At 40.2% G+C, this 26430-nt stretch overlaps 1 protein-coding gene across 1 annotated transcript in view; it reads left to right on the plus strand.

Moving 5' to 3' along the window:
- The window catches only part of LOC114064377 (phenylalanine--tRNA ligase, mitochondrial-like), a gene marked incomplete at its 5' end in the record, with an annotated part of 94965 nt that extends 68811 nt beyond the window's left edge, over positions 1-26154 (plus strand). The window contains one exon of the mRNA XM_027897374.1: positions 25826-26154. Coding sequence (XP_027753175.1) covers positions 25826-25964 — 139 coding nt within the window. The remainder of the gene's footprint in view (positions 1-25825) is intronic.
- Between the last annotated feature and the right edge of the window lie 276 nt (positions 26155-26430).

A 26430-nucleotide genomic window follows, 5' to 3' on the forward strand; every position in this document is an offset into this window, starting at 1 on the left:
AATTCAGCTCCTGTGCAACCTACAAGCCCTTAAGCCTTATTTTAGAATGAACTAAACTCGTTGCGGAGAAGAAGAGCAATGACAGCAATAAAATCTCTTGGGGAACACGGCTTAAAAGGGAGAAATGCCTAGCAGAAAAGGAATATTTTGTAGTTCTTGCAGATGTTGATGAATTTTAAATATACTTTAGGAACAAATTGTTGTTGATGGCCTAGGAGGTAAGGACTGCTGTCATTTATGACTTTGACATGAAGAAGGATGCTACATAACACTGCAAGTGCTTGTATGTGTAGGTAGTTCTGTTGGTGTAGGAGTAGTCTTTTTAACTCACTGGCAGTCCTTAAGGAGAACTATTTCTCTGCTGAAGATGAAGTCATATGCCCTGCACTTTGATTTAAAAATTTGCCGTCTGTTTAATTCTTTCTTCTCATTAAAGGAAATAAAGTGAAACACGTTTGTATGAGGCTGTAAATATTAGGATGCTATTTTATAAATTCTGGCCCTATCTCCCTTGTGAGAAGGTGTGCTCATAGTTGGTCCTTGCATCTTGAATCATAGAATCAGAAAAAAATATCCAGGCAGGAGAAGTTGCCAGAGATGTGAAAATGCATGAGACATGAGGATGAATTAAATGTTTTAGAACTGCTCAAGTTAGGGAGGAAACAAATAAGAGGTGACATGATAGTTGAATGTAAAAATAATGAATAGTGCAGAGAAGGATGGATGCATTCTTGTACTTAGTGATTTGCAGATATAACAAGAACATCCAATGCAATTAGAAGGCACCACATTCAAAACAGTTAAAAGAAAATCTTCTATGACAGAAGTCCATAAATAATCACTGACACAAGAATCTCTTGAGCAAAAGAGCTCCATTGGGTTTGTAAGATTAGACTAATGTATGAATGAAATCTTACTGTTTTGATACATAAGCTCAGTCATTAATGGAGGAGAAAAATCATCCTCCATTGGTTTGCTATCAGGGAAATATTCTTTATTCCACTTGGGACAGCTTTCTTGATGAACCAGCACTTGATCCTTGAAAGGGCAAGAGGCACTCTTGATCCAACCTAGAGCGCTAATCCCTCTGTTACTATAAGTTGTTTAAGTCTCAGTCCCCATATTTCACCTCTTGCTATTTGAGGATTATTTTCTGTGGCTTAGCAAAACACTTAGTTTTAAACTCACTTGCTGACTACCTCTAGATCAAAGAAATACACAATTTTTTTGAGATTTAACTCAGGGAGCTAGATTTTTCCCTGGGTCACTTTGCAGTAGTCAATACCATTACCAGAATCACTGGCTAGGTTGAGGTTGTTTTGGAAGAACTTATTTTTATAGTAAATTAAAAACTGTTGGTTGAATAGCATTTGCAGAAATAGCAAATTAAAGTGCTGCCATTTTGTTGCATGGTTAAGGTGATATGGAAACAAAGATTAATGTGATGTGAAAATAGTGGACAGTGCAAGGATACAAATTGAAGGAAACATGGTTGCAGCTTCCAGATTATTCTGATTTAGAGTCACAGCGTGAAGGCACCCCACTGCAGCAGGAAAGAATGGAATCCCTCATAAAGGGCAAGTGGAGTTTTCACATACAGAAGCATCTGCTACATGGAAATGAATGGAATTTTGTGGGTTTTTTCCAGCCTTAGAATACCTTTACACAGGAAGGTAGACTCAATCAAATGCTTTGATTTTTGACAGTACAAGGAAGAAACTGACAAAGCAAATCCTATAAAAGGCCACTAATATTTTTGGGGTCTTGAGCAAATGGCACATCGGCAGCTGAGGTTGTTCAGACAGAGAAACACAGCTAGTGCAAAGCAGAGCAACCTCGAGAGTGTTTTAAAGGGGGAGTTCCCAGCACCACTGCTTCAGCTGTCTCCTCTTCAGTGTTACCTCCTCTTCTCTGACGTTGCTGTGGGGTTAGTGATGCCTGTAGGGACAGCTGCACCAAGGAATGCTGTTTGCTTCTGCCATCACTGGCCTCTGTGAAGGCCATTAATTCAGCAGAGACTGCCCATGCCTTTTAACCCCTGGCATGTTCTGTCCTGGAGTCCTAAAAAGTATCTTGACTGCAGGGTGCTTCCTAGTGAAAGGATTCTCCCACAGTTAAGTCCATTTTTGAAAGCATGTGTCCCAGTATTATCTGTAAAGGATCTGTATTTTTAAACTGGAATCCTGTGCTGTCCCTTCCTTCAGAGAACAGTATGCCATCAAGGACATGATAGGATTAGCTTTCCTTTTTTTTCCTGAACTGACTGCCAGTGAATTTGGAGCACATGATCCTTAGTGCAACAGTGAAAGAGAAGTTTTGAAACATCTTCAATAACTTTTTATCCTGTCTCCAGGGGGACAGAGGCATTAATAGATCACAGAATAGTTTTACTTGTTTGATTACAAAGATAAAGTTTCTAGGTGACTTTTTTCTCTCTCCTTTTTTTTTTTTTTTCTTTTTTTCTTCATTAAGGATAAAAAGTAAGTCTCCTGTTGGGGAGTTCCCTTGGTCCATTTGGGACAGGGATTGACCATTGTTTCTATGTTAGGTAGCAAAAAGAGACCTTTGAAAATAGCTCTGGTATTTTGAAGGATGTTTCTTTCATTTTTAAATTTTGGTTTATTTTTTCTTTTTTTATTTTTCCCATGTGCATTAACATGGGGGTTTTTTTACAGTGTCATAAAAGTGTTGAAAAGACTCTTACCCCAGAGAGTAGATGTTACCAATGCAGTTTAGCTTTCACTATGGTATAATAGTGTATAAATGTGACTACAGAGTTTTCATAAATGCTGACCTCATCACAAGGATATTCTTAATATCAATAGCTATAGCTGCTGAGCATTTAAAATACAAGTTGTAGCTTTATCTGTTTTCCTCCCTTAGCCCTTTGCCCCTTGTTGGCTTCATAGGATAGCAAACTGGCTAATCAGAAGTATCATCTGCAATTGAATTCAGTAAATCCACCTGAACTGGCACAACTGCATCTTTGCAAAAAAAAAAAAAAAAAAATCCTCTAGTTGAGTGGTATTTTTGTTTTACAAAGGAAATACTAACAATTAATTAACAGTTTTTGAAGTCCAGCTCTGGGTCTGATCCTGTGAGCTGATACATGCATTCAGCTCCTGATGAATCTAGAGGGAGATAAAGACAATTGCAAGTTGCAGATTTCTTATGCAGTGTCGACAGTGAAAATAAATTCCACACTCACATAAAATAAATTCTTCCTGAATGCAAATACAGTTGTATTTCTTCAGCTAAATATTAACAAAGACATTGCAGCATGGAATGTGTTACATAAGCTTTATCTAAGTGCTAATAAAGGAATGCTTCCATTGTGCAGAAGGTAAGTCCAAAATATGACACAGTAAATGTCCTGAAAATATATATTGCTTTATTGGGCAGGTCTTTAGTTTTATTTGTTACTCAGCAGAATATATTTCAAAACCAGTGAGTAATGAATCATTTAACAACTTCATTTGTAAAATTCTTAATGTACTACTTTTTCTACTTTTCCACTGAATTAGTACACTGGGTGATTTAGTGACTTCTGTTTAGACATAGCCAATGTCTGATAGGATTTACATCAAGACAGTCATAAAATTAAAACAATAAATAAGTAGTCTGACAGATTCTTTCAATATTAGCTTAATTCTTGCTCTGGCTTATCAAGGGTGATATTTATTATAGACCTAAAGGGCATGGAATTAAAACTCATATGAATTAACAGAGGAATCCAAACCAGCGGTGAAAATCAATTTTGAAGTCCATGTGCTTCCTTACATAGCTAAGTAGGAAGGTTGTGTCGTTAGAGTGAATAAAATGGCTTTGGGATAAGAAAAACCTGCAAGTGTTGGACATCTGTGTAAAATACGTTACTACATCTATGGGCTTAAGTGTATGAGCTGAAGTGCAGGAAGCAACCTCTGTAAGTTTTTGTCTAGACTTTTTATCCTGATGCACACGCACTAAGCCCATGCAAACAGCAAGTGGTATTCCCACATTAACTGTCCATTTCTCCTCTGCCTCCCCAAAAAACTGTGGAAAAGTCTTCCTGGTGGTCTTCTATAAGAAAAAGATACAGTCTCCACAAAGAGAGAGAGAGCACTGTCAGCAACCTGTTAAGAGATCTAGTTGCAGGAGGGGCACAAAAACTTGTGAAAGGGTACTTACTGCCAGTATTGCAGCCCCACTGCCTGTGGTGGAGGGGACGGGGGTGACTATGGCCTGAATGAATTTCGTGTGGAGAGGGCATGACTGAAAGTTGTTTTTTCTCAGATTTGGTATCAAGATCCTCTAGAAACCATGTGGGTGCAGGACTCTGAGTTTGGCATTCCCCAGACCTTATATCCTGGACTGGATTTTGACAGTTTCAAAGGAAGACGATTTAAGCCTCTCTTTGGAGTTCCAGAGCTGGCTAAGTTGTCATTCTTCCCCCTGTCGTTTCTCAACAGGTCTGTTTGCTTTGATTTTGTGCTTTCACACCTCTTTCTGTTAAGCTCCAACAGTAGAGGCAAAATTTACATTGCAGGAATTTCAATTCAGTTTTTTGTTTTTTTGGTGGGTTTTTGTTTGTTTGTTTGTTTGTTGGTGGTGTTTTTGTTTTTTGTGTGTTTTTTTCCTTTTTAAAGAAGAGCACAGGCTCTGAAATGCCTGTCTCTCTACCTTTCTTACTGCCATAATCTAAATTGTGTCCTGTGTGACATTAAAATGTGCATTCAGTGCTCATCTTTTTCCAGTAGAGGTAGCAGCCTTTGCAGAACAGTGCTTTGTACAGCCTCCCTTTTCTGGAAAACCAGTACAGGAAATCTCCAGGGCAGTTCATCAAAAGAGATGCATGAAACCTTCAGGCCCTTTTTCCCAAAAATAAGCCCTTCCTCTATGTGCACACAGACATGTTCCTGTAAGGTGATTTTCCAGAGACCTATCTGCAAATGTTTCCTTCTTCTGTGCTCCACATAATGAGAATCTGCTGCTTCGTTGAATTGGCATCAGCAATTCCTGCTTCAAACATGCGCTTGGACTCGTATTGCACTAACAGAATATTTTCATTCTGCGTTTCAGGAAACACCTTTTGCAGGCAGGAATTCTTAACAAATCCTGCAACACCCATATTTGACAAATGTGCGTATAATCTGATTTTCCTCTGTGGCTGTACAGTGATTAATGTCATGGGATAGATGGATATGACACTTTGCTGGGTCTGCTGCTTCCTCCATATTCTGCATGTTCAGCATATAGGTTTTGGTTCTGCTTATCATGATGGCACTAGGCATCTCATTGACTTCAACAGAACCATGCTAGAGTAGTAAGGTGGTACCTGTTTTTTGTCAGAGGTCAGAATTTGGCACCTAGTAACTTCTCCTCTAGGGGGGAAAAAAAAAACATATATATATATATATGGAGGGGGGTGGGCTTTTTTTCTGCTCCCACCTACCTTTTCTTTCCAAATTCCCTTCCTCAGAAAATGTCATAAATAAATTGCTGGTGATCTAGGCATAGAGGAGCAGACTGAGGAGTAGGGTTTAAAAATAGTTTGATGCCTGTAAAATGGATCATTTTCACAGTTAAACTATTTTTGTTCTTGTCTCAGAGGAATGTTGAAAGTGGAAGGAAAATGTTTTTGCAACAAAAATTATTGGCAATTTTCAACTAACACAAAAGTATTGGAAGTACTTTGGGGTTTTTTCTTTCTGAATTTTACTGGAGCACTATTCCACTAAATACAGCAATACATAGTTCTATTATACAGAATATATGTATGAAATAACCCATATCAGGTAGAACTGTATTTTCATCTTTGAAATTACACTTACTTTGCCTTTCAGTATAAAGATATACCAGCATGAAAGTTAAAGCAAGATACGTAGTGGCTTTTCCCTAATTCAATTCCAGTATTTACTTGTGTTCTTTGGGCTCTGTTATTTAACTATTTGGAAAATTACAGTTTTCTCTTTAAAAATGTAAATGCAAATGGAAGATCTAAATAAAGGGCTTGCCTTGCTTTTAGAAAGACTGTGCATGAGCTAGTTTGAGGATAGGGAGCAGTCTAACACAGCCGTACAGAACCTGGCACTGGTGGCAAGCTTTCCCAGGAAGCATCAGGGCAGGTTTACTGTGTGTGGGCATCCCTACGCTTGCCTGCGATCAGTTGTTTAATCATGGCACTGTTTTGTCATTGTTTGATGGCTGTTGCCTTTCTGAAAGGAAACACAAATGAATCAGATTCTCTTATGCCTCCAGGCAGAAAAACATCCCCAAATCCCACAAGCTTCTACTTGCTCTCCCATGAGTCTCTCCACTATGAGGAGAGAAAAAAAAAAAAAAAAAAAAGAAAAGAATTGCTTATAAACATAATGTATTGTGAGGTGAACCCATTTCAGTGTTCTCTCAGTTCTCATATGGGCAAGCAATATCATCTACATTGCCATAACTCACACTGAAGTTGTAGGGATATGAAGGATGTTTTCAATCAAACTTAAGAAAGGTCAGGTTAAGATGTTCAAGCTTTGGTCCTAGTTGGTACCCACTGAAAACATCGCATCATCTGTTAGCAATTGCTTATGGAGAGCCCAAAGCAAGCAGGAGCTGAGCTGGCAGATTCTCTCGGTTCGGGCCTGGAACCATGATCTTAGACTGTGGCAAAAACTTGTGTTCTGATTAGCTATTTCCAGTCTCCACTTGTTCACTCATGCCATCCCTTGTGTTGTGGCATCCGAATCAGGGGACTGATCTAGCTGAGAACCTGTCCTCCAAAAAAAAAGTAGGGGGAGACGGTTGTTCTCCAGCTGAGTGGGTATCATTTCCCTGCACAACCAGCTGTGTGGCCACAAAGCAGGGCTGTTGCTGCCACAGGAGTAAGCAGAGCAAGGACTGCTGCTCTTGCACGTTGCATGCTCTTTCAAGATTAAGAGGCCGTGTGTGGTATTTCCTGTGGGACGAGAATAATCCATGACTTTGGAGGATGTCTAGCAGAGAAGTCACGTGGATGCCCTTTATCTTCTCTTGGAAACTGCCCTTTTCATGCAAAAATAGTTGGTTGCTGCCTTTCAATTTTGCAGGTAACCTTTATAGGCATTGCTATATCAAAGATTGCAGTTTAGACTAGTCATATTTGTGTTCAGACCTATTCCACTCTACACCATGATGGGTGAGGGGAAACAGACTTTTGTCTCTTAAGCTTGAGGATGACACATCAACTACTAGTCATTGCTCTCAAGTCTAGTAAACCACCCATTCAGTCTGCTCAGATGTTTCGTAATAGGCTGGTTTTTCCTGTATTGGAATATCCGATGAAGAGAAAATTTATACACACAATATATTACTTCAGTAAATATATTGTAAAGCTTTTATGCATGAAGTTTTACCCTCCTTGTTTTCCAAGGTTCATAGTAGGAGTTTGTCATAGCCTGTGCTGCCACTCGACGCTGCCAGGTTACCTTTTAGAAGGCACATTGTCTCACATAAGAGTTGAGCAGTCCTGCAGCAGGACTAGAGGTGGTCACAGAGATGGTCCCACACACGAAACTGAGGTATGTCAAATGCTTGTATTTCATTCTTCAAGGATTTCAGAGCTCTTTATTTGCATAGGTGTTTCTATTGAGTTGAGATTCGTAGGAAGGCTGAGTGAGGTGCCTGCATTTCTCTTGACATGCAGAGAGGTTAAATGATTCATTGAATGACATTCAGCAAGTCCTTTTCACTCACTGTCCTTCTTAGCTGATATGCTGCCATGGTCAGAGATGTCTGATGTTTATCAGAGATGAATATGTTAGTTTAGGCAGGCCAGGCTGCTATAAATAAGGTATGAGCTTGTAATTGGAATTGATCTCATTTTTGTAGCTGAATGAATTGCCAACTCTCTTCTCATCTGCATAGTCTGGAAGTTTTACTTTCTTAAACATTTTTTACTGGAGCAGTTTAAACTAATGTACTTGATTTTATTGCTGGTGTGGATAGAAACATGAACATGTTCAACAGTTCAGCTGGTGAACAGTAACTCAGTAATTCTCTAGCTCAAGCATCACAGCATGTGAGTACACTTAAATTTCATTTTGGCTTTATCTGTAATTCTTGAGATACTCATCTTGGTTTCTAGCAAAAAGACCGGCTGATTCTTTCTGTCAGTGTCTTACTTCCTTGAACCTGCTTTCCGTGCTGCATTCTACCTACTAAAACCAAGTGTGTTTAGTTTCTGCTCATTTGAGAAAGCAGAGAAGACAGGCATGCTTGTCCTGAATAGAAAGGGCAAAACCAGTGAACATCATGGTTTCTATGTACACATAGGCATGTTTGTAGCACAAGAGAGGGTAAATTTTCAGCAATGCATGGATTTGGTTCATTTCCTGATGAAAACAAGTCTCTGCAATTTCATCCCATCCCATTCATTTTTGTGGCGGTAACCTTTGCAAGCCGCACAACACTTCACCTAGGATGTCTACAGGCCAGTGAATGCAGGCATGGGGGGTTTATGTCATAAGCCAAATTTAACTGCTGTGATCATTTGCCATCAGAATTTCAGTATGGGTGGATCAAGTTCATCTAGATTGATTGATCTTTTGTGGTATTCTGTTTGAGGTCTGTAATGGTGGAAGGTCCTCCATTTATCAGATGCCCTCAAAAGAGTTGGAAAGTAAAAAAAAAAAAAGAGGCATGTCAAAGGTACTATTGATATGAAACTGAAAGCTTCCAAGTACAAACACAGCAGAGAGAAGGAATTGTGCATCCTCTCCAAGTCTATTCTATGCTTCTTGGTTTGTGGGATGTTTCCAGGGGGTTATGAGTGGGGGTGACCATGAAGCTGATACCTCTGTGCTGAAAGCAGTTTTTGGTTAGTTTTGTGGCTCATTTCCTTTGAATTTCCCCAGTAACTTTAACTGACTCCAAGTACAAGTTTCGCAGCTCAATGCCAGCAAATGCCAAGTCAAAAATGAAAAGTAGAGGAGAAAAAAGAGAGTGAAGAGGCAGAAAAAGAAGACCGAGAGTAGTTGCCATTTAAAGGAAAAAAACAGACCAACCAAACAAAACCCAAACAAACAAAACCCATAAGGGCTGCAGAGTGTCCATGTGTAGTGGTCGTGAGTGTTGCACTGCTCCAGAGAGCGCTGCAGCTGGGAGTAACGCTTCGATTCTTTAGGTGGTGAGTGTGCACAAACATCTTCAGAAGAGATGCTCATTTCATATGCAGTGCTGTCAATGTGACCTTTGAGGAAGATTCTCTGGAGAAGCGCATTTGATAGCAAATGTTCTTCCTCCATCCAGTTTGACCGCTTTTGTCCCCTTCCCACATGCTATAGGGTAGCTACAGAGACCACCCCTGCCCCTGTCACAGAAGAGGGAGTGAAGAAGATGCAGCTCCCCCGTGGGCTGTGTCCTGCTTCTCTGTGCTGCACCACAGGCTGATGCTACACAAGGCAGGTACTTTGCAGGGATCCTTCATCTCCAAGAGCCCTGGCGCTGCATCCCTGAGGACCAGCAGAGAGCAATTCAGCCCTGCTGCCTGGGAAATGCCAACTGCAGGGATACTAAAGCTAAACTCGGTGGTTTAATACAAGGGTGAGAAATCATAAAAAAAAGTGCTCTTTGCTGTATCTACCTCTTTCTCTTACAGTATTTTTTTAAATGGCTGAATTGTGCCAAAAGATACAAGTTGTCTTTGAAACCATTCTTAAGTGTAAATGTGACATTTCCTCCACTAATCACACTTTCTTCAGCTGAAAGATTATAGAGTTGTCTGACTAGCTCAGCCCTGGGTTTTTGCTTGAGTAGTTACTCCAGAATGAATTATATCCACAGTGGCATTAAGTTCTTTTTTTTTTGTTGAGCACTAAGCCCATTTAGCATCTCAGTTGGAATGTGAAAATATTCTAAAAGGTGAAAGATCAGTGATTTATATGTAGTACCCAGCATCCTTCGGCCCAGTCCTCATTTTGCTTTGAGTTGATGTCATGACACCTTCTCAGTGCAGAGAACATACTGTATTTTTTTCTCAGAACATTAAAAACCCATGCTAATTTCATGCCTGATAATTCTCAATCTCAGAACAGCTTTAATTAAAATATAAACAACACAGTGTTGTTAGTGTGGATGGTATATAATTGTGGCTATTTTTTTTTTAATATTAGTTTTTTATTCTTGAAAATCCCTGTTCAAGTATGCTCATTTTCATCTTCTCTAACCAGAAGCAAACCACTTGATGTCTTTAGCCATATGGATTTTGTATGCCATTCCGAGCAGCCCAGTCTTACATGGCAATGACTCAACAACTTACTGAATCTGGTTAGCAGCTTTATAGATCATTACTCAAAGTATCTCATAGTTAAGTTTCGTAACAGTCCCACTTACATTATCTCACATCCTCCATGTAACTATTCATTAAAGGCAACCATGCTTGCTTTCAGCAAATGAGTGATTCACCATTAGTATTTCTATCTCTTGATTCCCACACCCTACTTCTATCCGATCTTGCTTTTGAATGTCCAAAAGCCATCAGTCAGCTTGAGCTGATGTCCCACAATGCTGGGGAGTAGTTAAAGGCAATGATTTGGGACAGATTAATCTTCAATGGCAGTAACTTCTTAAGCACTGTTGCTATACTTGATGAAATACTGAAACAGCGAGCTTACAGAGGCCTTCCTTCCCAGGATCTGTATTATGTTTGTGAGAAGGGACAACTTCGCTTGCATGGAATGAAATTTGTGCTAGTTCAGAGGGCCTGCGAAGAACCCTACACACCTAAGGTCTGATCAGACTGCTGACCTCAGGGCTTATCTGATGGCAAAAGTGTTGCAGTGTTGCAGAGTTCAGCTGTCATCACTGTTTTCGCTTACCTCTTCTCATGCTGTCCTGAACACATTCATTCATTTCCTAACTAAACTGGTGTATCATCATTTTTAAGAAGAGGATCCAACTGGCTGCTTCTGCTGATCAGCATTAAAAACATTGCTATCCAGGGATCTGTCCCTCTTGTTTTGTAAAACGTCAGCTGAATCCTCAGTTGGCAGAAACAGATGACACCCCGTTGCCTTCAGTGGGAATAGGTCAGGAGCTTGAACTCAGCAACTTTTGGGGACAGCCAGACAGGGGTTTTCCCCTCTCCCTTATATCTGAGTCTTGTTTTGATGTATAACTTGGGGGGAAAAAGGAGGATGTGCTTTTGTGCTTACATGGATTCAGTGAATTACCAGCTTGTGATTTTAGCTTCTGTTTCCATGTGAGTATTTCCTGGCAGTGTAGGTGTTACTTTGTGCTGTTCTCACCCCTGCACTGTGCTGGCACAGCGACTGGTGTGGCTATTCACCGAACCAGATTGGGAATTTAATCATTTTCAACCACATCAGCTTGCTGGTGAGGTTCATCACACGTTCAGCCAGTCAGGCAGATATGCTGGTTTAGTGCAGTAGGGCACATCTAAGGAGCAGGGAGAAGCACCTGGAGACCAGATTGGAGAAGGATTTGTGCAAACAGCACTGCTGCTCAGTTTTATTGGTTCACCCAGGTGCTACTGAAATGCTCACCCAATATTTGTGGAAAAGAAAATAGGTACAGGCTCAACCTTTAAAAAATAAAACCAAAAATAACAACAACAAAACTGATTGATTCAATGCAGTATGAATCTAACCATGGACTTTGTAGGGGAATGGTGGGCCTGATCCAAATCCTTTCTGTGCTTCCCTGTGGAGTTTCTATGATGTGTTATGGGACATACAGAACTGAGATCTGTTGTGATACAAAAGACTAAGCTTGTCCCTGCCAGTGCAGATGTGCCAGCAAAAAAAGAAAGCTTTCATCCAGCTTAGAAGTGCTTATAAATGTTTTGACTGGCCTATAACTGTCCAAGTCCCTTGCAAACTGTGCTTTGGACTGATGCTTTGGCTTCTATGATGGATTAACTGTTTCGGGGGTGAGATCACTTTAACCCTTCCCCGAGTGGATGGTAAAGTAAAATAACAGTGGTGTCAAGTATCATGATACGGTGGATCAGTATCATATGTGGATTTCAGAAATGGGATCTGCAGATACCTCTCTCCCTTTATCTACTTCATGCTGCTCAGCCATCTGATCTTACTGGGTTGTCCAAACTGTGTCTCTGTGTCCCTCTTTTGGTACCAGGGTGCAAAATGTCACAGGGGTATTATAGTCTCCATCTTCTTCCTCTTTAAGGGCTACAGTGTATCCTCTGTCATCCCTCTTTTAAGGAGGTATTTGTCTCACTGAATCCACACACACCACACCCGTGTTGGTTCAGCCATCTCTGCAGAGAGATAATGTCACTGACCAGGGAGAGAGTTTGTCCACGTGTGCGCGGTGGAGAGACCTGGTGGATGCAGAAAGGAGCATGAATAGCACTGCAACCCTCTCAGCAGTGGGTGTCTAATAATTTTCATATTCTTTGATACTGTGTATGTTTTGAAACATAATATTAGAACACCAGCCATCCTGGTGTGTCAAACTATGCAAAGTAGAGAACAAACTCTGCTGATCTTAGTGGTGTAACCTCCCTGTGACACTTGTCAAGGTGACTGTTTATATGTAGCTACTTGTAATCTTAGAAGGAGCATCTCCTTCCTTGTATATTACTGTAGTTCAAATAAGGAAGATCTACAAGCAGAGAAGATGGTGTTTAAGGTTATGCCACCAAATTGCTACATCTTATGAAAAATAAAAAACATTCACCCCTTCTATAACTCTGAAAGTCAGTAATGTAAGGAGAACTTTAGTTCATTTCATTTAGTAGTCTGGATTAGTAGTTGTGATCTACATTGAATTACCTACAAGTAAGGCATGTTTGTGGGACTGTGGTGCAGGAACCTGTGGCGTGTGTGTCTTTCTGCTCTGATTCAGGCAGTCATGTCAAGAATTTGATCTCTTTTTTTGAGAAGAAAGGAGAGTATACATCTTAAACTTGGCTAAGAGAGTTTGCAGTTCAGGGAACAACAGTCTGCAGTACTTTCAAAGTAGTATGTGTCCACATGAAGCCATTCTTTGTTACTGTACAGGGTAAGTCATAAATAGTTTATTTGTTCCTTGGCGACTTCACATTTCATGTAAGAACGAAAGAACACGTATGCAATGGGATTTGTATGAGATCAACATTTAATCCCTGAAAATTACTTAGTAAATATCAAGGTTTCCCAAAAACTGGTGATCTTATCAGTCCAAGCAAACTTGCAAAGCTTAATAAAAATCTAGCCCTTGCAGCAGTGTACATATAGACTTACATACCCTTACATACACATACTCTTATACAAGCACATGGGGTTATTGTGGTGGCTTCTCATTCTGTGCTGCAGAAGGCAGCATAGGTCTGTAAAATGAAGGCAGCTCCTTCCTCACAGCTGTTGTATAGATAAGGAACAGGTACAGTAAGTATGCAACAGGGCATAAAGTTAATTAGCTTCTATGTCAGAATGTCATAGTCCCCAGAGTTGGGGCCAACCAACCACATCTTCATTTAAGGATTGGCATCTCAGATGTCTCCTAGTCCCTGGACTTCCCCAAATTCCCTTGGGGTGCAGAATTTCAACTGGCTTGTTTGCAACATCGTTTTGTTAGAAGGAGGACTTTGCCCTTATTTTCAGTTAGCCTGAGGTTGAATGTGAAGTTGGAAAGCTGAAAGCGAAGTGTTAACCTCTTGATATAAACTCAGAAAAGCTTAGAAAAGAAAAATGCAGTTCAGCCTATTAAGGATGTGCAGCATCTTCTGTGGTTATTCCTTAGAGCTTTCCGAAGACATTTCTCAGCCCTGAAGCAAATGGGACAAGCAGTTGAGTGACAATTTCCCTTTGGAATGCTGTCTTATATAGTGGACTTTTCTGGGTTTTTTTATTTGGTTGGTTGGGGTTTTTTTATTGAGATAGGCAGTGAAAGGTAACTGAGCAGCACTTAGCTTTTTTATCTGCTGTATTTCAACATTTGTCTATAGGGCTAATGAAAGGGTTGCTGGTCTGAAGAGGTTACATCACTTTCAGGGGATAAACAAATACATGATGTGTGATAATTGCAGTTACACTGAGCTATCTCTGCTACTCAAGTAACTTTCTGCATTTTAAAGGCCGTTACATTATGTTATGCTAAAGAGTTGAAGAGTACTGCCACCTAGTTCATCCTCCTACTCCAAAACAGGATCAGCTCTACTTATAGCATTGCTGACAGACACTTGTATAACCAGTCCTTAAAGATTTCCAGCAATGGGGACCTCACTGCCTTTCCAAGCGAATTTTCAGGCTGAACATTTCTGCAATATGAGATCATTACTTTCATCTCTTGCTGCTTGTGAATGTTGATGAACAGACTATTACCTAACTGTACAGCAGCGTTTTATGTCTTTGAAACATGTTTTCATGCTTTCTGCTCTTTAGGCTGAGCAATCTAGGTTCTCTCAGTCTTTTCTTATAATTTGTGTTACCTAGACATCTGCTTGTTCTCATTGCTCCCCAGTGATCTCCAGTTGCCTCACATCTTTCCTGAGATGTGAAAAGGGTACTTCAGCCTAGCCAACATGACAGTGTCAAATAGGGCAGAAGGATGTAATTCCATGTGCATTTCAACAGTTCATCCCAGAGTGGTGCTCTCTTAGGTTGAAGCAGCACAGTGACATCACAGGTTCACCTTCAGCTCATGATTCTGTGTGGTCCTTAGATGCTTTGTGTAGTGCTATTGTTTGCCTAGTGGTTCGCCATCCTCTGTGCATGCAGATTGTTGTTCTCGGCTAAATACAGCAGCTTTCACTTGGTCTGGTTGTCAGAATTATTCAGCTTCCTCAGTTTGTCAGGATTATTCTAATCTTGTCTCCAGTTATGCTTACTGTTTTACCCAGCTTAATGTAATATGCCAGTTAACAAACACTTCTGCTGCATCACCTATTCCATTAGTGAAAATATTGCATCTCCAGGAGTCAGGTTGAAGAACGCTGCAAAAATGATCCTTCAGATTTAGCTGAACTGTGGATAAATCCTCCCAGAAACAACTACTGCAGCCATTTGCAATATCACCTTTTTGTAGTAATCATCAGTATTGATCACCAATTTTCTCATCTACGTTATGCAGTTCCCTCCAACATAAAACATTTTGGGAGGCAGTTTTTACTACCTAATTTTATGAATTGGATTTAGTATTTTTCTTTTTTTTTATTATTATAATGTTTAAATTATTTTCCTAAGATTTTTCAGGTTTGTCTGAAAAACAAATTGCTTGAAGCTGCCAATGGATCCTTGTTTTGTGGCATGTTGATCTTAGACCATTTTTTCTTATCTGGTTTAGCTGACTGTGAAAATATGTGCCATATGCACATACACACCCCACCACAAACACCTGCCCCCCCAATGTTTTCTAATTCCTGTGATTTATTGTTTTATTTATTGATTATTGATTTATTAGCCTGTTAGCCCCCCATAGATGGAAATTAGGTTGTTTTGACTAGATTTGCTCAATACGTCCATGTTTTCTATTTTTTTTTATTTTTTGTTTCCTTTGTGTGCTTTCAAGTCATTTCATTAGCTGCACCAGTCTTTCTGGGAAATCAAAGTAGAAGCAAATGGTCTGTAGTTTCTATGGCTTCCTAGGGGTTTTTTTCACTTTTTCAAAAATAAACACTCTGACCTTTTCCAAACATTTTTTACCTTACTTGTCCCCTACCAGCTCTCAAAGACAACTGATAACGGCTCTGATATTTGTTCTACTCATTCCTAAAATATCTTAGGGCAAAGTTTATGTCTTGGGCAATTTGAGAACATTTGGTTTACTCTGGTGCTCCCTGTGTATTCCCCGTTCTCTGCTGAAATCTCATTCCTTCTTTGCTGATAATAATTCCTGCTAGTGGGAGGATCACTCAGCTTTTTTTGGTAGAGTCATAGCAAAACTGGTGTTTTGATCTTCCTAGTGTAATGTCTCAATGTCTTTCTTTCCTTTCTTGAGTGGCAGACCAATAATTTCATTGTACTCATAGAATCATGCATCTCATTTTGTGCTCTGTCCACATGATGTTTTATTGCATGATGCTCTTATTATCTTACTGTAAGAGGTGTTCACTATGCCTACTTCTGATCACATTCACATTTTTATTGTCATGAAGAGTAACCACAGTATTAAGGCCGCAACATACCAAACACGGCAGCTAGAGTTTTCCAAACTAATGTTCATTTGACAGCTGTAACAGCTCTGGCCAGTGCACCTCATGGGCATATGTTGTCATCTTTTGGCTAGTTTCAGTAGTGCTGGGACCTTTTCCCCATCATTACATTCAAAATAACGAGGCAAGCCTCACCTACAAGATCTGGACTCCCTGTGTGTCTTGGTCCAAATGTATTACCTGTATAAATGGGATCCACCAAGAGAAATGTTTAACAGCCAGAGTGTTTTCCTGTGTGTTAACAGTAGTTTAATCTGCTGGCCAGTAGTTATCCTTACTTTGAGGACTTTTTCTGAGTTGTCTTCCCAAGGCAGCAGCTGTCAGAAAAACGATGAGAACAGGTTTCTTGTGACTGTCTGTGTGGAACCACTCTATCCTCAGGGAGGCAAAGTGGGGAATTTCTGTGTCTCCAAAACAAATCCAGTTAGCCAGATTAAGGCTCATAAAACCTGACATTTCTGAGAGGAAAAGTATCATACGGACTGTAAGGAAATATTAAACAACACTTGATTGCACAAGTGGCTGCAGAATTTTCACCAGCTTTGACATGTACTGTAAGCAGTCCCATTGAGAATACCCCTATATTTGCACACACACAGCTACAAATATTTTTAAGTTGCCTTCTAGTGCTGCAGGCTGGCCGGGGGGGCAGGTGCTTTTAATAAATTGATTCTCCTAAAAAAAAAAAAAAAAAAAAAAAAAAAAAGTGGGCCAGTGATTTCTCTTAACCTCTGCTTTCAATTTTAAAGTCCCTCTTGTCTTCTAGTCTCAGGTTAACTCATCTCTTCCTTCTCCCTTTTTCTTTTCACCATCCCATTTTCTCCTGTATTTAGTTTGCCACTAAACAAGCAGCATATTTGGTTATCCTGTTGTTGGCTCTTCACTGTTCCTGACCAGTCCATTCTATATGGGATGAGTTGCTGTCTCCTGCCATGGACTAGTTTGTTTCCGGAACTACTGTACAACTTGCAGAAAAGAAAGGTGACTGGAATTGTGTTTACATGGGAAGAGTAACCTGAAGGAAGGGCAACTCAGAGGGTCTATGCCTGCGCTTAGATAAGTTCCCTCTCTCTGTCAGTTTGCTATTTGACCTTGGCAAAGTCATTTAGGTTTTTGGTCTGAGTCCAGAGCCACATTCCTCTTTACTTCAACTCTCAACGAGTGTAGAGGGAACTTAAACATCCAGTTCCTAGGCCTGGTGCAGACAAAACCACTAATACAAGTGCCCAAAACAGCATTCGGACCTTCCCATGCACTTGTCTGCTATCTAACTTTGCAGACTCTGGTTTCTGCTAGTACTCAGTGGAGATACATCTGAACCAGCTGTCTCTCCCATCCATCTTCATTTCTTAGGAGAATGAATTGTTTTAAATTCTCATATAAATTCCCTTTTTACTCGATTATAAAATATGTTTTAATTTGACAGCAATGTTATTTTTAGTAATACTTTTTGTAGCCCTTAGTATTAACATCTAGTTGGTAGAAAAAACTGCTAAATATTTATACTTCTTGTCTTTGATCTTTCACTCAGAAGAACTGACAAGGTATCACACTTAACATTTCTATTATAAATATTGTAGATAGCATTTGAAAGAGTCCAAATTCACCTCTCTTGTTGGATTTGTTCGGATTATTGAGATGGGTCGTCACTCATAAGTACAGGTGGCATTTTAGCTGCCAATGGTTGCAAAATTTTGAGTGATACTGTGGCACCTAATGACCAGAAGTGGAACCATTAATATTACTGTTTGAAAGAAGTATGACCAGGGTTTCCTCCATCCTCTTACCTGCACACTGTGGCTCAGAGGGAGATGAATATAATGTCTTTGCAGAAGAAGCAACAACAACTCTGAAAACAGTGTGTCTTCAGAGTCCTCGAAACAGAGACAGGTTGTGTCCCTCATCTGATCCAGTACTAGCCTGTCGCCCTGGAAGGGCACAAGGGGTTGTGAATGAGATACCCAAGTCATGAAGTTCTGCCAGTACAACAGAGCCTGTTGCTGCCAGAGATACCTTCTTGTACCACTAAATTACCAGGGATTTAGGAGGTCAGGTAAAATGTGGAAAAAGTGGGAGAGCCATCAGTGACAGAAAATATGTTGATTTGTTGCTGTTTTACTCACTTAAAATGTGAAATTTTCTTTAACAGTTTTCTGGCTGGAAACCAAAATGCTTCTGCCAGTTCTACCAGGACTTCCAAGTAGTGTTTGCTTCTGTTCTCCTCAGTATGTCAGTATCAGCTATGTCAGCCAAGTTTCTTTCCAGAGAGAGGACATGATCCATCATAGGAATTTTTTGCCTTGATCTCTCATGGGAGATGTAGTCCTGCCATGGTTTCTGAACTAAACAGGGAAGGAGAAAGTCAAGGAGCTTAGATGCCAGTTCTCATGAGACACAATATCAAATCGAGTTATTTTGTTCAATTTTTTGCTCAGAGAATGTTTAAGTCTCTAATGGTCAATTTTTTAACAACAAATAACAAAAAGTATTACCCCTTGTATTTTGTTTTGATGAAAAGAAGATTAGACTTCGAAAAGCCTTTGGCATGGAATCTTTTAAGTCAAACCTAGGGAAAGTGAAGCAAAATAAAACCCTGTGCTGTACACAAAACAGGTATTGTATTCTGTCCTGTCTGATGCTGAGACTATTTATTTTTCTCTCTTACTTTCAGCATCCAATTATTTCTCTATGTTTAGTATATAAAATTAAGTGTCTCAAATATTTTACCAAGCAACCTTCTCTTATTTGCCTCCACAATGGGTAGAAGTTATTTCACTGGATTTTGTGTATGTGTGTTTGTATCAGAAAGTTTACTTTTCTCTATCTTTGTTCTTGTCATAGTGATAATGCTGAAGAAAATGTAGGGGTTTGTACGCCATTCCAAGTCTCACATGTTTGCACACATTCTGGTTTTTATGTGCATGCCCACTACTGCATGAATTTCTTTCTTGGCTGAAGGGCTCAGCCTTGGGAAATTGAGAGATCATCCCATGCATGGTGTTGAATTTATCTGGCATGATGAGTGCTCCAGGGTTACCATGCTGACAAGGCAAGTCTTGAAGATATTCAACCTCTAGCCTACTCTGGAATCTTCCTGGATTTAGAGTGGGATTTGCAACGGACTCACTCGATGGACTGGTGAGCCCCTAAAACTGGAGGAGACCCAGTGTGAACTGAGTGCACAAAGTTCATCTTTCAAGAGGGGTAACTCTCAGTCACATCCAACTTTCAATCCATATGAAATGGATTCCTCAGTATTGGCATGGATCAGATATGATGGAAATTTCTGACACCTGTGTTTGATAGATGATTTTACCAAAGAGACAGAGATAGGAGGACAAGCAATCATCACCGATGGTGAAATCCATCCCTCTGATAACTGTTTTCATAACTGCTTTACCACCGCTGATCATTGTTTTCTTCAAGGAATCAATGAGTTATTGTCCTTAAAAGGAAAAGAAAAAACACAATCCCAAATTCCGTGACTTAGCAGTTTTTTTCTGCCCTTCGGTGGCAGCAAAAGTGTGTGTCACAATTAGCTTATGATCCTGTGGGTACTCTGGATTTTCTTTTAGTATAATGGAGAATGGTACTTTTCTTCTTCACCCTGGTGATATTTCATTGTTGCCTGCATGTAATGGATTCCATTTCTGTTGGTGCTGTGAGGCTTAAGAGCTTTTTAATCGGAAGTGCTTGGATCTGAGATGGGTTGGCATTATCTTTGGCTGGTTACTGACACTACTGTAACAGTGCACGAGGGAAATACTCTCTCAGTTTCTTGTGTGACTGAGTCTGTTTACAAAAGTTTAGCAGGAAAGACCCCTGCACTGCTCACGTTAGTTCTTTCGCTGGCCTTTGTCAACAAACCAAGGTGATCTTTTGGAATGAAAAAAGGTCGTTAGGGGCCAAAGTGCTGGGCCAAAGCACAAGCTTGAACTGTTTCACAAAACATTTAGTGAGTACATCTTACAGCCAGGTGACTTCCTCTTTCAGGTGTTGTCCATGAAATATTTTTTTTTCAGTATTTATCTATTTGTATCTCTTCCTGCATGCAAAAAATTAGTTGGTAAGTTTAGGCAGAAAAGGAAAGTCATGATAAAGCTTTCTAATGAATCCAGTGTGTTTTGAATACTGGATGATGGCTTAGATCCTACATGTGGCTATCTAACAGTATCTCAGTGACTGAGAAACTGAAAAGTTTCCAAGTGCTTTCATTTTTCATCCACCTTTCACTATCTTAACTAGAAGGTGTTATTTATGTTCTTTGTCATTATATCCCATACCGTGCTCTTTATCTCTCTCAGTAATCTGGCTATTAACAGAATTTTGACTTTTTTTCCTACATGAGGAGGGAAGCTTAAAATGGAATTAATAGTAAAGAAAGAATGAAAAGGTCAAGCAGGTTCAGGCTTTGGTATTCAGATGCAGATTTCACCAAGTCCAGTTAGAAAAGAGCAAAAAGTCCACTACTGCCTCAGTTTTGTGAAAGAAAAGAACAGTATTTCAGTCCAACTGTATGTCAGTGAATATACATCTCTTTCAAAGTGACCACCAAAAAAATCCACAGTGGTCAAATAATGTTGACAGTCTCAACATGCTTATGTTGACCTAAACTGTCTTTGCACTATCCTTCTGTCAGCTGGAAGAGATCTGCAATAGAAGTGACCATTTTCTGCTTTCTGTGTGTTTAAAACAATTCGTTCTTCTGGAGGTGATGCCTTTCACTGGCATCAAAATCGCCCTAAACAAAACATGTCCCTTTTAAAGAATATGATGTGTGTACAATATGCTTTTCCAGAGAGATGAAGTATTAGCATTTGAAAGGACTGATGAGAATGCATATTTAGGAAAGACCTTTGTTCAGAGAATTGCTGCTATGTTCTATGTGCCTATCACCGTGGTAATTCAATTATTTGCTACTGACATAAGGTATACAGCACAAGCCTTTTGCCATTTTCCATGATGTACTTCTTAGCAAAGAGTGCCACTTGTCGATTTAAGATTTATAGTAGGATATTTTAGCAGTTATGTCTACTATCATAGAGATGGATGTGGTTTGAAAGCATGAAACAAAAAGGAACAGGTAATTAATTACATCTCCTTCTTGCAGTTTAATATTCCTTCCTATTTCCACTTAAAACGTGAACCATTCTGGGACTGCAGGAGCCACAAAGCAAAACCAAAGCTGTGCTCTCCGCGTGGCTTTTTCTACTAGGATGCTACTAACACGAATCGCTGTTTTCGTTTCTTCCCAGCATCACCGCTTTCAGGACACTGGTGCAAACAAAATAAGCCTTTCTCTTCGTTGAGGTCGTTCCATGCATGCTCAGAGCATGATGTGATCTCTGTGAAGGGTGTAGCGGTCACTGAGTACTGTGTGAAGGTTTATGCAAGGGAATTACTTGATTAATCTTTTGGGGGGGGGGTTTAGGATACAAACTACCAGGTCAGGAATTGGGAGACGCTCAAAGAACCTCGTTAACATGACTCACTAAACAGAGAGAAAATAATCTCAAATACTTGTGCTACCATATGCGTAGATCTTTCATTTTAAATAGTATTCTGTAGGAAAAGGTGCAATAATAGGTATGGTGGTGAGTAGTACTGCTTAGTGAACTGCTCAGCATATGAAAGAGATGGTACTCTTTTTTGCTCCTTCGTGCTGTGGGTGATTGTCACCTCTAGTTTTCTGTTCCTCGAAGTAAATCCAGCTTTCTAGAAAAGTTTGTGGTTCTGTGTTGTTCTCACCACAAAAGAGCAGGGGTAACCTCCCTGCAGAAGTCTCTGTGCTTTCTTTAAGGCAGATGGAGAGCAAAATACAGTTAAACAGTAGGGATTTTACCCACTCACTGCTGCCCGTTTTCTCTCCCTCTTCCAGTACAGAATGGAGAAGTTTTCATTCTTGTTACAGTATTGCATGTAGAAGAGACAAATGCCAATGCCAGGCATTTATTCTTTATGCAACATTTTGGTTACCAAATGACTCTGGGATTAGTCTTATGTAATGACTGAGACAGGTTCCCCTGTAAGGATGTTTAAGTGCTTTGCTGTTGGTAGCTTCTGGGATCAGCTTTCTAGACAAGTAGCATTTAAAAGCATTCCTCTGTGGTTTTCCGTGAAGGGAAAGCTGACACACATGTATTAATTTTTGTTGCCTAACACACCCTTTCATTCTAACCCTAGTGCCAGTGTTTCATGTTGCTTTCATGTTGGTTTTATTAGACTAGTGGCAGACTAAGGCACCTTAATTTCTTGTTATGTTTAGATATCAAGCTGAAATATCCAAACATATATGCTGACCTTCAGGTTGACCCCATGCCATGACTCTGACCTGGCAGGGAGCAGCTCCCTAGCACATGGAGGCAGCTGCGTCACAGTCCTGAAAAACGTGAGGCAAAGCTGTTTCCTCCCAAAATCATACGAAAGAGCATTAGGCATTGTTTCACTCCAGTGTTTGTTCATGGTCCGTATCTTGTTTCCTCCCGTGGCGTCAGAATAAATCTCTGTCTTCCTTTTCCCTTTGAGCAGAGCTTCACTGTATTCCCTGTGTTTCCTTACCTGAAAAGCTGCAGGCTGGTGCAGAGGAGAGTTGTGACACTAAGATCAGCTGAACCTAATGGAGAGGAGTCCGCGTGACTGCAAACCGCGTGGACTGGTCTGGCGGTCAGTTTAGGTAAATAAAGCCCAGTGTGCTCACTGCTAAGCTCCTAAATGGTTTTTTTTTTCTTTTACCCAGTGAAGCTGCTGTTCTAGGGTTTGGCCTCAAAATTTTCTTTCTCAGGATAGAGAGCTAAAGCTTCCGTATTGTCAGGCTGCAGCATGACATGCAGCAGAGAGTTCATTATGCATTAGCAGAGCCATCTTTAAGATAGGCAAACACTCTGTGGCTCTGCAGAACAAAAGAAAAGCAAGAAAGGGAATGAGCAAAGGTAGTATTTGCTGACAATAATTTTTTTCAGTTGCAGCTCATGGCAGGGATTAATCACAGTGTCTTAGTATTTTGTTTGGGAGTGGGAGGGGTGGAAGTATTAGGGGAGGGAAGAGACAAGTATTCTTCCCCATCTCCTTTGAATGGTTAATATTAGAACTCTGGAAACAATGCTTAAGATTTTGAAACTTACAATGTGCCTTTTCTTGAAATAGCATTGAACCATTATACTCTTCCTTTCTAATTAGTAACAAAGATGCAAATAAACCAAGCTAAAAGGTGGGAGAAAAATGTAGCATCCAATGTTGCATCCACATGAGTTCTTGTGTAGCCAGCCATGTGTAGGTACAACTTCATTTTTTGCCTATAATTAAATTTAGATTAATTACATTTAGTGCAATCCCCATTTTATTTCTCCCACACCAATGCTTAACTTCTAATGCAGCTAACAGAACTCTAGTCCTGTGTTGTTCTGTAAGACCTCCACACTTTCCTAATTTAAATACCTCCTAAAGCTGCTGGTTTCCCACAACATCCACAAGAAACTATCGTCCCATTCTGACGTATTTCATTTGCCTCGTGAATGAATGGCTCTCTGGGATGGATGGAGAGGGAATACAGAAACAAGTGAGTAAGGATTAATTGTCATCTTCAGTTAACCATGACCAGTGAAGAAACAATGTTGTAGATACCCCTATATCAGCTTACACCTACATTAAGCAAACTTGTGTTTACATCACATTAAATGGCGGTAATAACTATTCCATCATGGAATATATTCCCAATATTTACCAGACTTAAGGATCAAGCCTGTGACCGTACACCTTCTAAAGAGATTTTCAGCCAAAGCAATTTGCAGATGTTTTTTATAAGTTGTATTACTGTAACACATTTAAAAACTGAAATACTGGCAGCTGTAGTGATGTTTGCGAGCCTGGGTTTGGAAATTGTTTCTGTTGAGCCCCGATTCATTATCCCTCTGTCTCATTCAAATTTCTTACTGAGGATGTAGCGTCTGGCCAATCCCTTGTTATTCCATTTACTTGCTTCCCCCAGGTCTGCCCTCTCGACTGCTTTGCAGGGGTGGAGCAGAGCAGAGCTGCACCCTCCCGGCAGTTACACCTCCCCCTCTTTTCTCCAGGATCACTTTTCTACAGCATTTAACCTGCACACAGGGAAAACTCTTGGCTGGCTTTTAGCAGTTAACTGCAGTCAGCTTAACACTTTATGAAATGCAGTTTGCCCTTTCCAATGCCAGCCAGACTTAACTTGCTTTATCTTCAGAGCACACAAAAGAAGGAGGAATGCTTTAATTTGAAGTAACCTTTTTTGTTGTAAACTGCCAGTGGGAGCAGGGCAAGCTTCCCACCTATGTCGAGTGGAACAGAATTGATATCAAATAGCTATTCTGAGGTAAAAACTAATTGTATCAAATAGCTATTGTGAGGTAAAAACTATCTGTGCCTGGTTTTAATAGGATTTGAGGTTAAAATTAATATCTTGAGAGTTGTCTTTGTCTATGAACACTTACAGTCTTAGTTCTAATCAAATAGTCATAATAAACATGGTTATTAGAATGAAACAATTTCAGGACAGAGATGACCCAAAGCTTGCTGAATGCCTTTGTGTGCCATTAAATGCAGAGTTCTGCCAGTCTGGGAGCTCCTTCTGCCTGCCACTTGATCTCTGGTTTCCTATTATTTTTCCCCTCAGATTTTCTCTCTTTCACTGAAGTGAGTGTTTACCTTTGAAAGCAGAAGCTGTATGGGCTCCATTTGAAACTAACAAGTATGCCAGAACTGCCAGTTAAATTCAGTAACACAAGCACTCCAATTACACAGATGCCCTTGCAAGAGCTAGGTATTCCAGCCTGCTTTTGATAGAGAGCAAGATTTTTTTTTCACTCTTACTCAACTTACAAGTTTGTCCTGTGTTTTCATTAACTTGTCTGCCTAACCAGCAACTCTTAAATACTTTTTGCCCCCATCATTCTCTCCTCTCTGTTCCTTTTCCCTGTTCTCCTTTGTCTTGTCTTTCCACAGTATACAGGGTAAGAAATCTTACACTGCTGTTTGGTGCTCCACTTAGGGAGTGATGACTGCCTTCATCCTCCATCTCTGTCCTTCTCCCACAAATGGATAGTTGGTCGTCACAATACTTCAAATGCATTTTATTCCTGTTTCTAATTGCCAGTGAAGGGCAAAGAGATGAGAAAGAAATGTTTTACTTTGTTTTGAAGCTGTTCATTCAGTCTCCTTCCCCAGGCTGAGGCCGGGATGGTAAGGCAATGAGATGCCCCATGTCAAGCTGGCAACGCCGCTCTCCAGCGCACAGAGGTTGCACGGTGTTTTCCTTATGCCCATCACCACCAGCCCCACTGATCTGAGTGGGGTATGTGTGCCCAGTGCTCCCTCAAATGGCCCCATTAGCACCAAAATGAGACAGTGAGATAGATGTGGTGTCAGCAGCAGATCAATGGTGTTAGTAAGCACAGCCCTCCTCCTGGGATTGTTTGCTCTGGTAAGAAGCTACCCGACTGCAATAGAAGTTGAGATATGAGGTGTACTTCAGCAAAGGCCTCTGCAAAAATTAAAATTCATCTCAGTTCCACCTCTCTGGACTGTGTATTTTAGCATTAAGGTGATTTTCAAGCAACAGGAACAAAATTAGACCACAAATAAAAATGATCCAGAGGGTAAGTGTTTGGCCTCATGTATTTGCATTTGTAGGCACATATATTTATGAGTCCTCTTTTGGTTTATGTTTTGTAGGACGAAGAAGGTCAGCCATTGCTACCGGATCGTTTACCGCCACCCGGAGAGGACTTTGACGCAGGACGAGGTGCATCGCATCCATCAAGCTATTGAAGAGTCAGCAGTTCGAGAACTTGGGGTTGAGGGCAGGTTCTAGAACTGCTGGTCTGAAGCCCTAATGGTGGTTGCTTTTTTCTTTCTTTCTTTTCTCTTTTTATTTCTCTTTTCGGGATTTTAGGTTGCAAGTAAAGAGAGGGGTTTTGTGACTGAACGTAGAACATGGAAAGCGATTGATAAATGGGCAGTGGTAAAACTAGCAGGTAATAAACATTACTACTGAGAAATCACTGACAAAGGGCTGGTGCTTTATTTTAAGAAATGGGGGAACAGCAGTAATGTAAGATTTCCCTCCTGTTACGATAAGAAATACACTGCCCGGTGGTTTTCTGTGTTGTTAATTGGTCCCTGGGTTCCATTAAACCGTAAATACTTGGCATTATTTCTGTGTTGACAGGATCTTCTGTCTGTGTAACAAGTGAAGCAAATCAGAGACATAGATTAGCTCAGGGAAGAATAACCCATCCTGCTGCCTGCCCCCCCCCTTTTTTTTTTAAATAAGAAAT

The sequence above is a fragment of the Empidonax traillii genome, unplaced genomic scaffold (genome assembly GCF_003031625.1).
Source record: "Empidonax traillii isolate 1590-97213 ecotype Southwest subspecies unplaced genomic scaffold, ASM303162v1 scaffold537:size946161, whole genome shotgun sequence".
Lineage (NCBI taxonomy): Eukaryota > Metazoa > Chordata > Aves > Passeriformes > Tyrannidae > Empidonax > Empidonax traillii.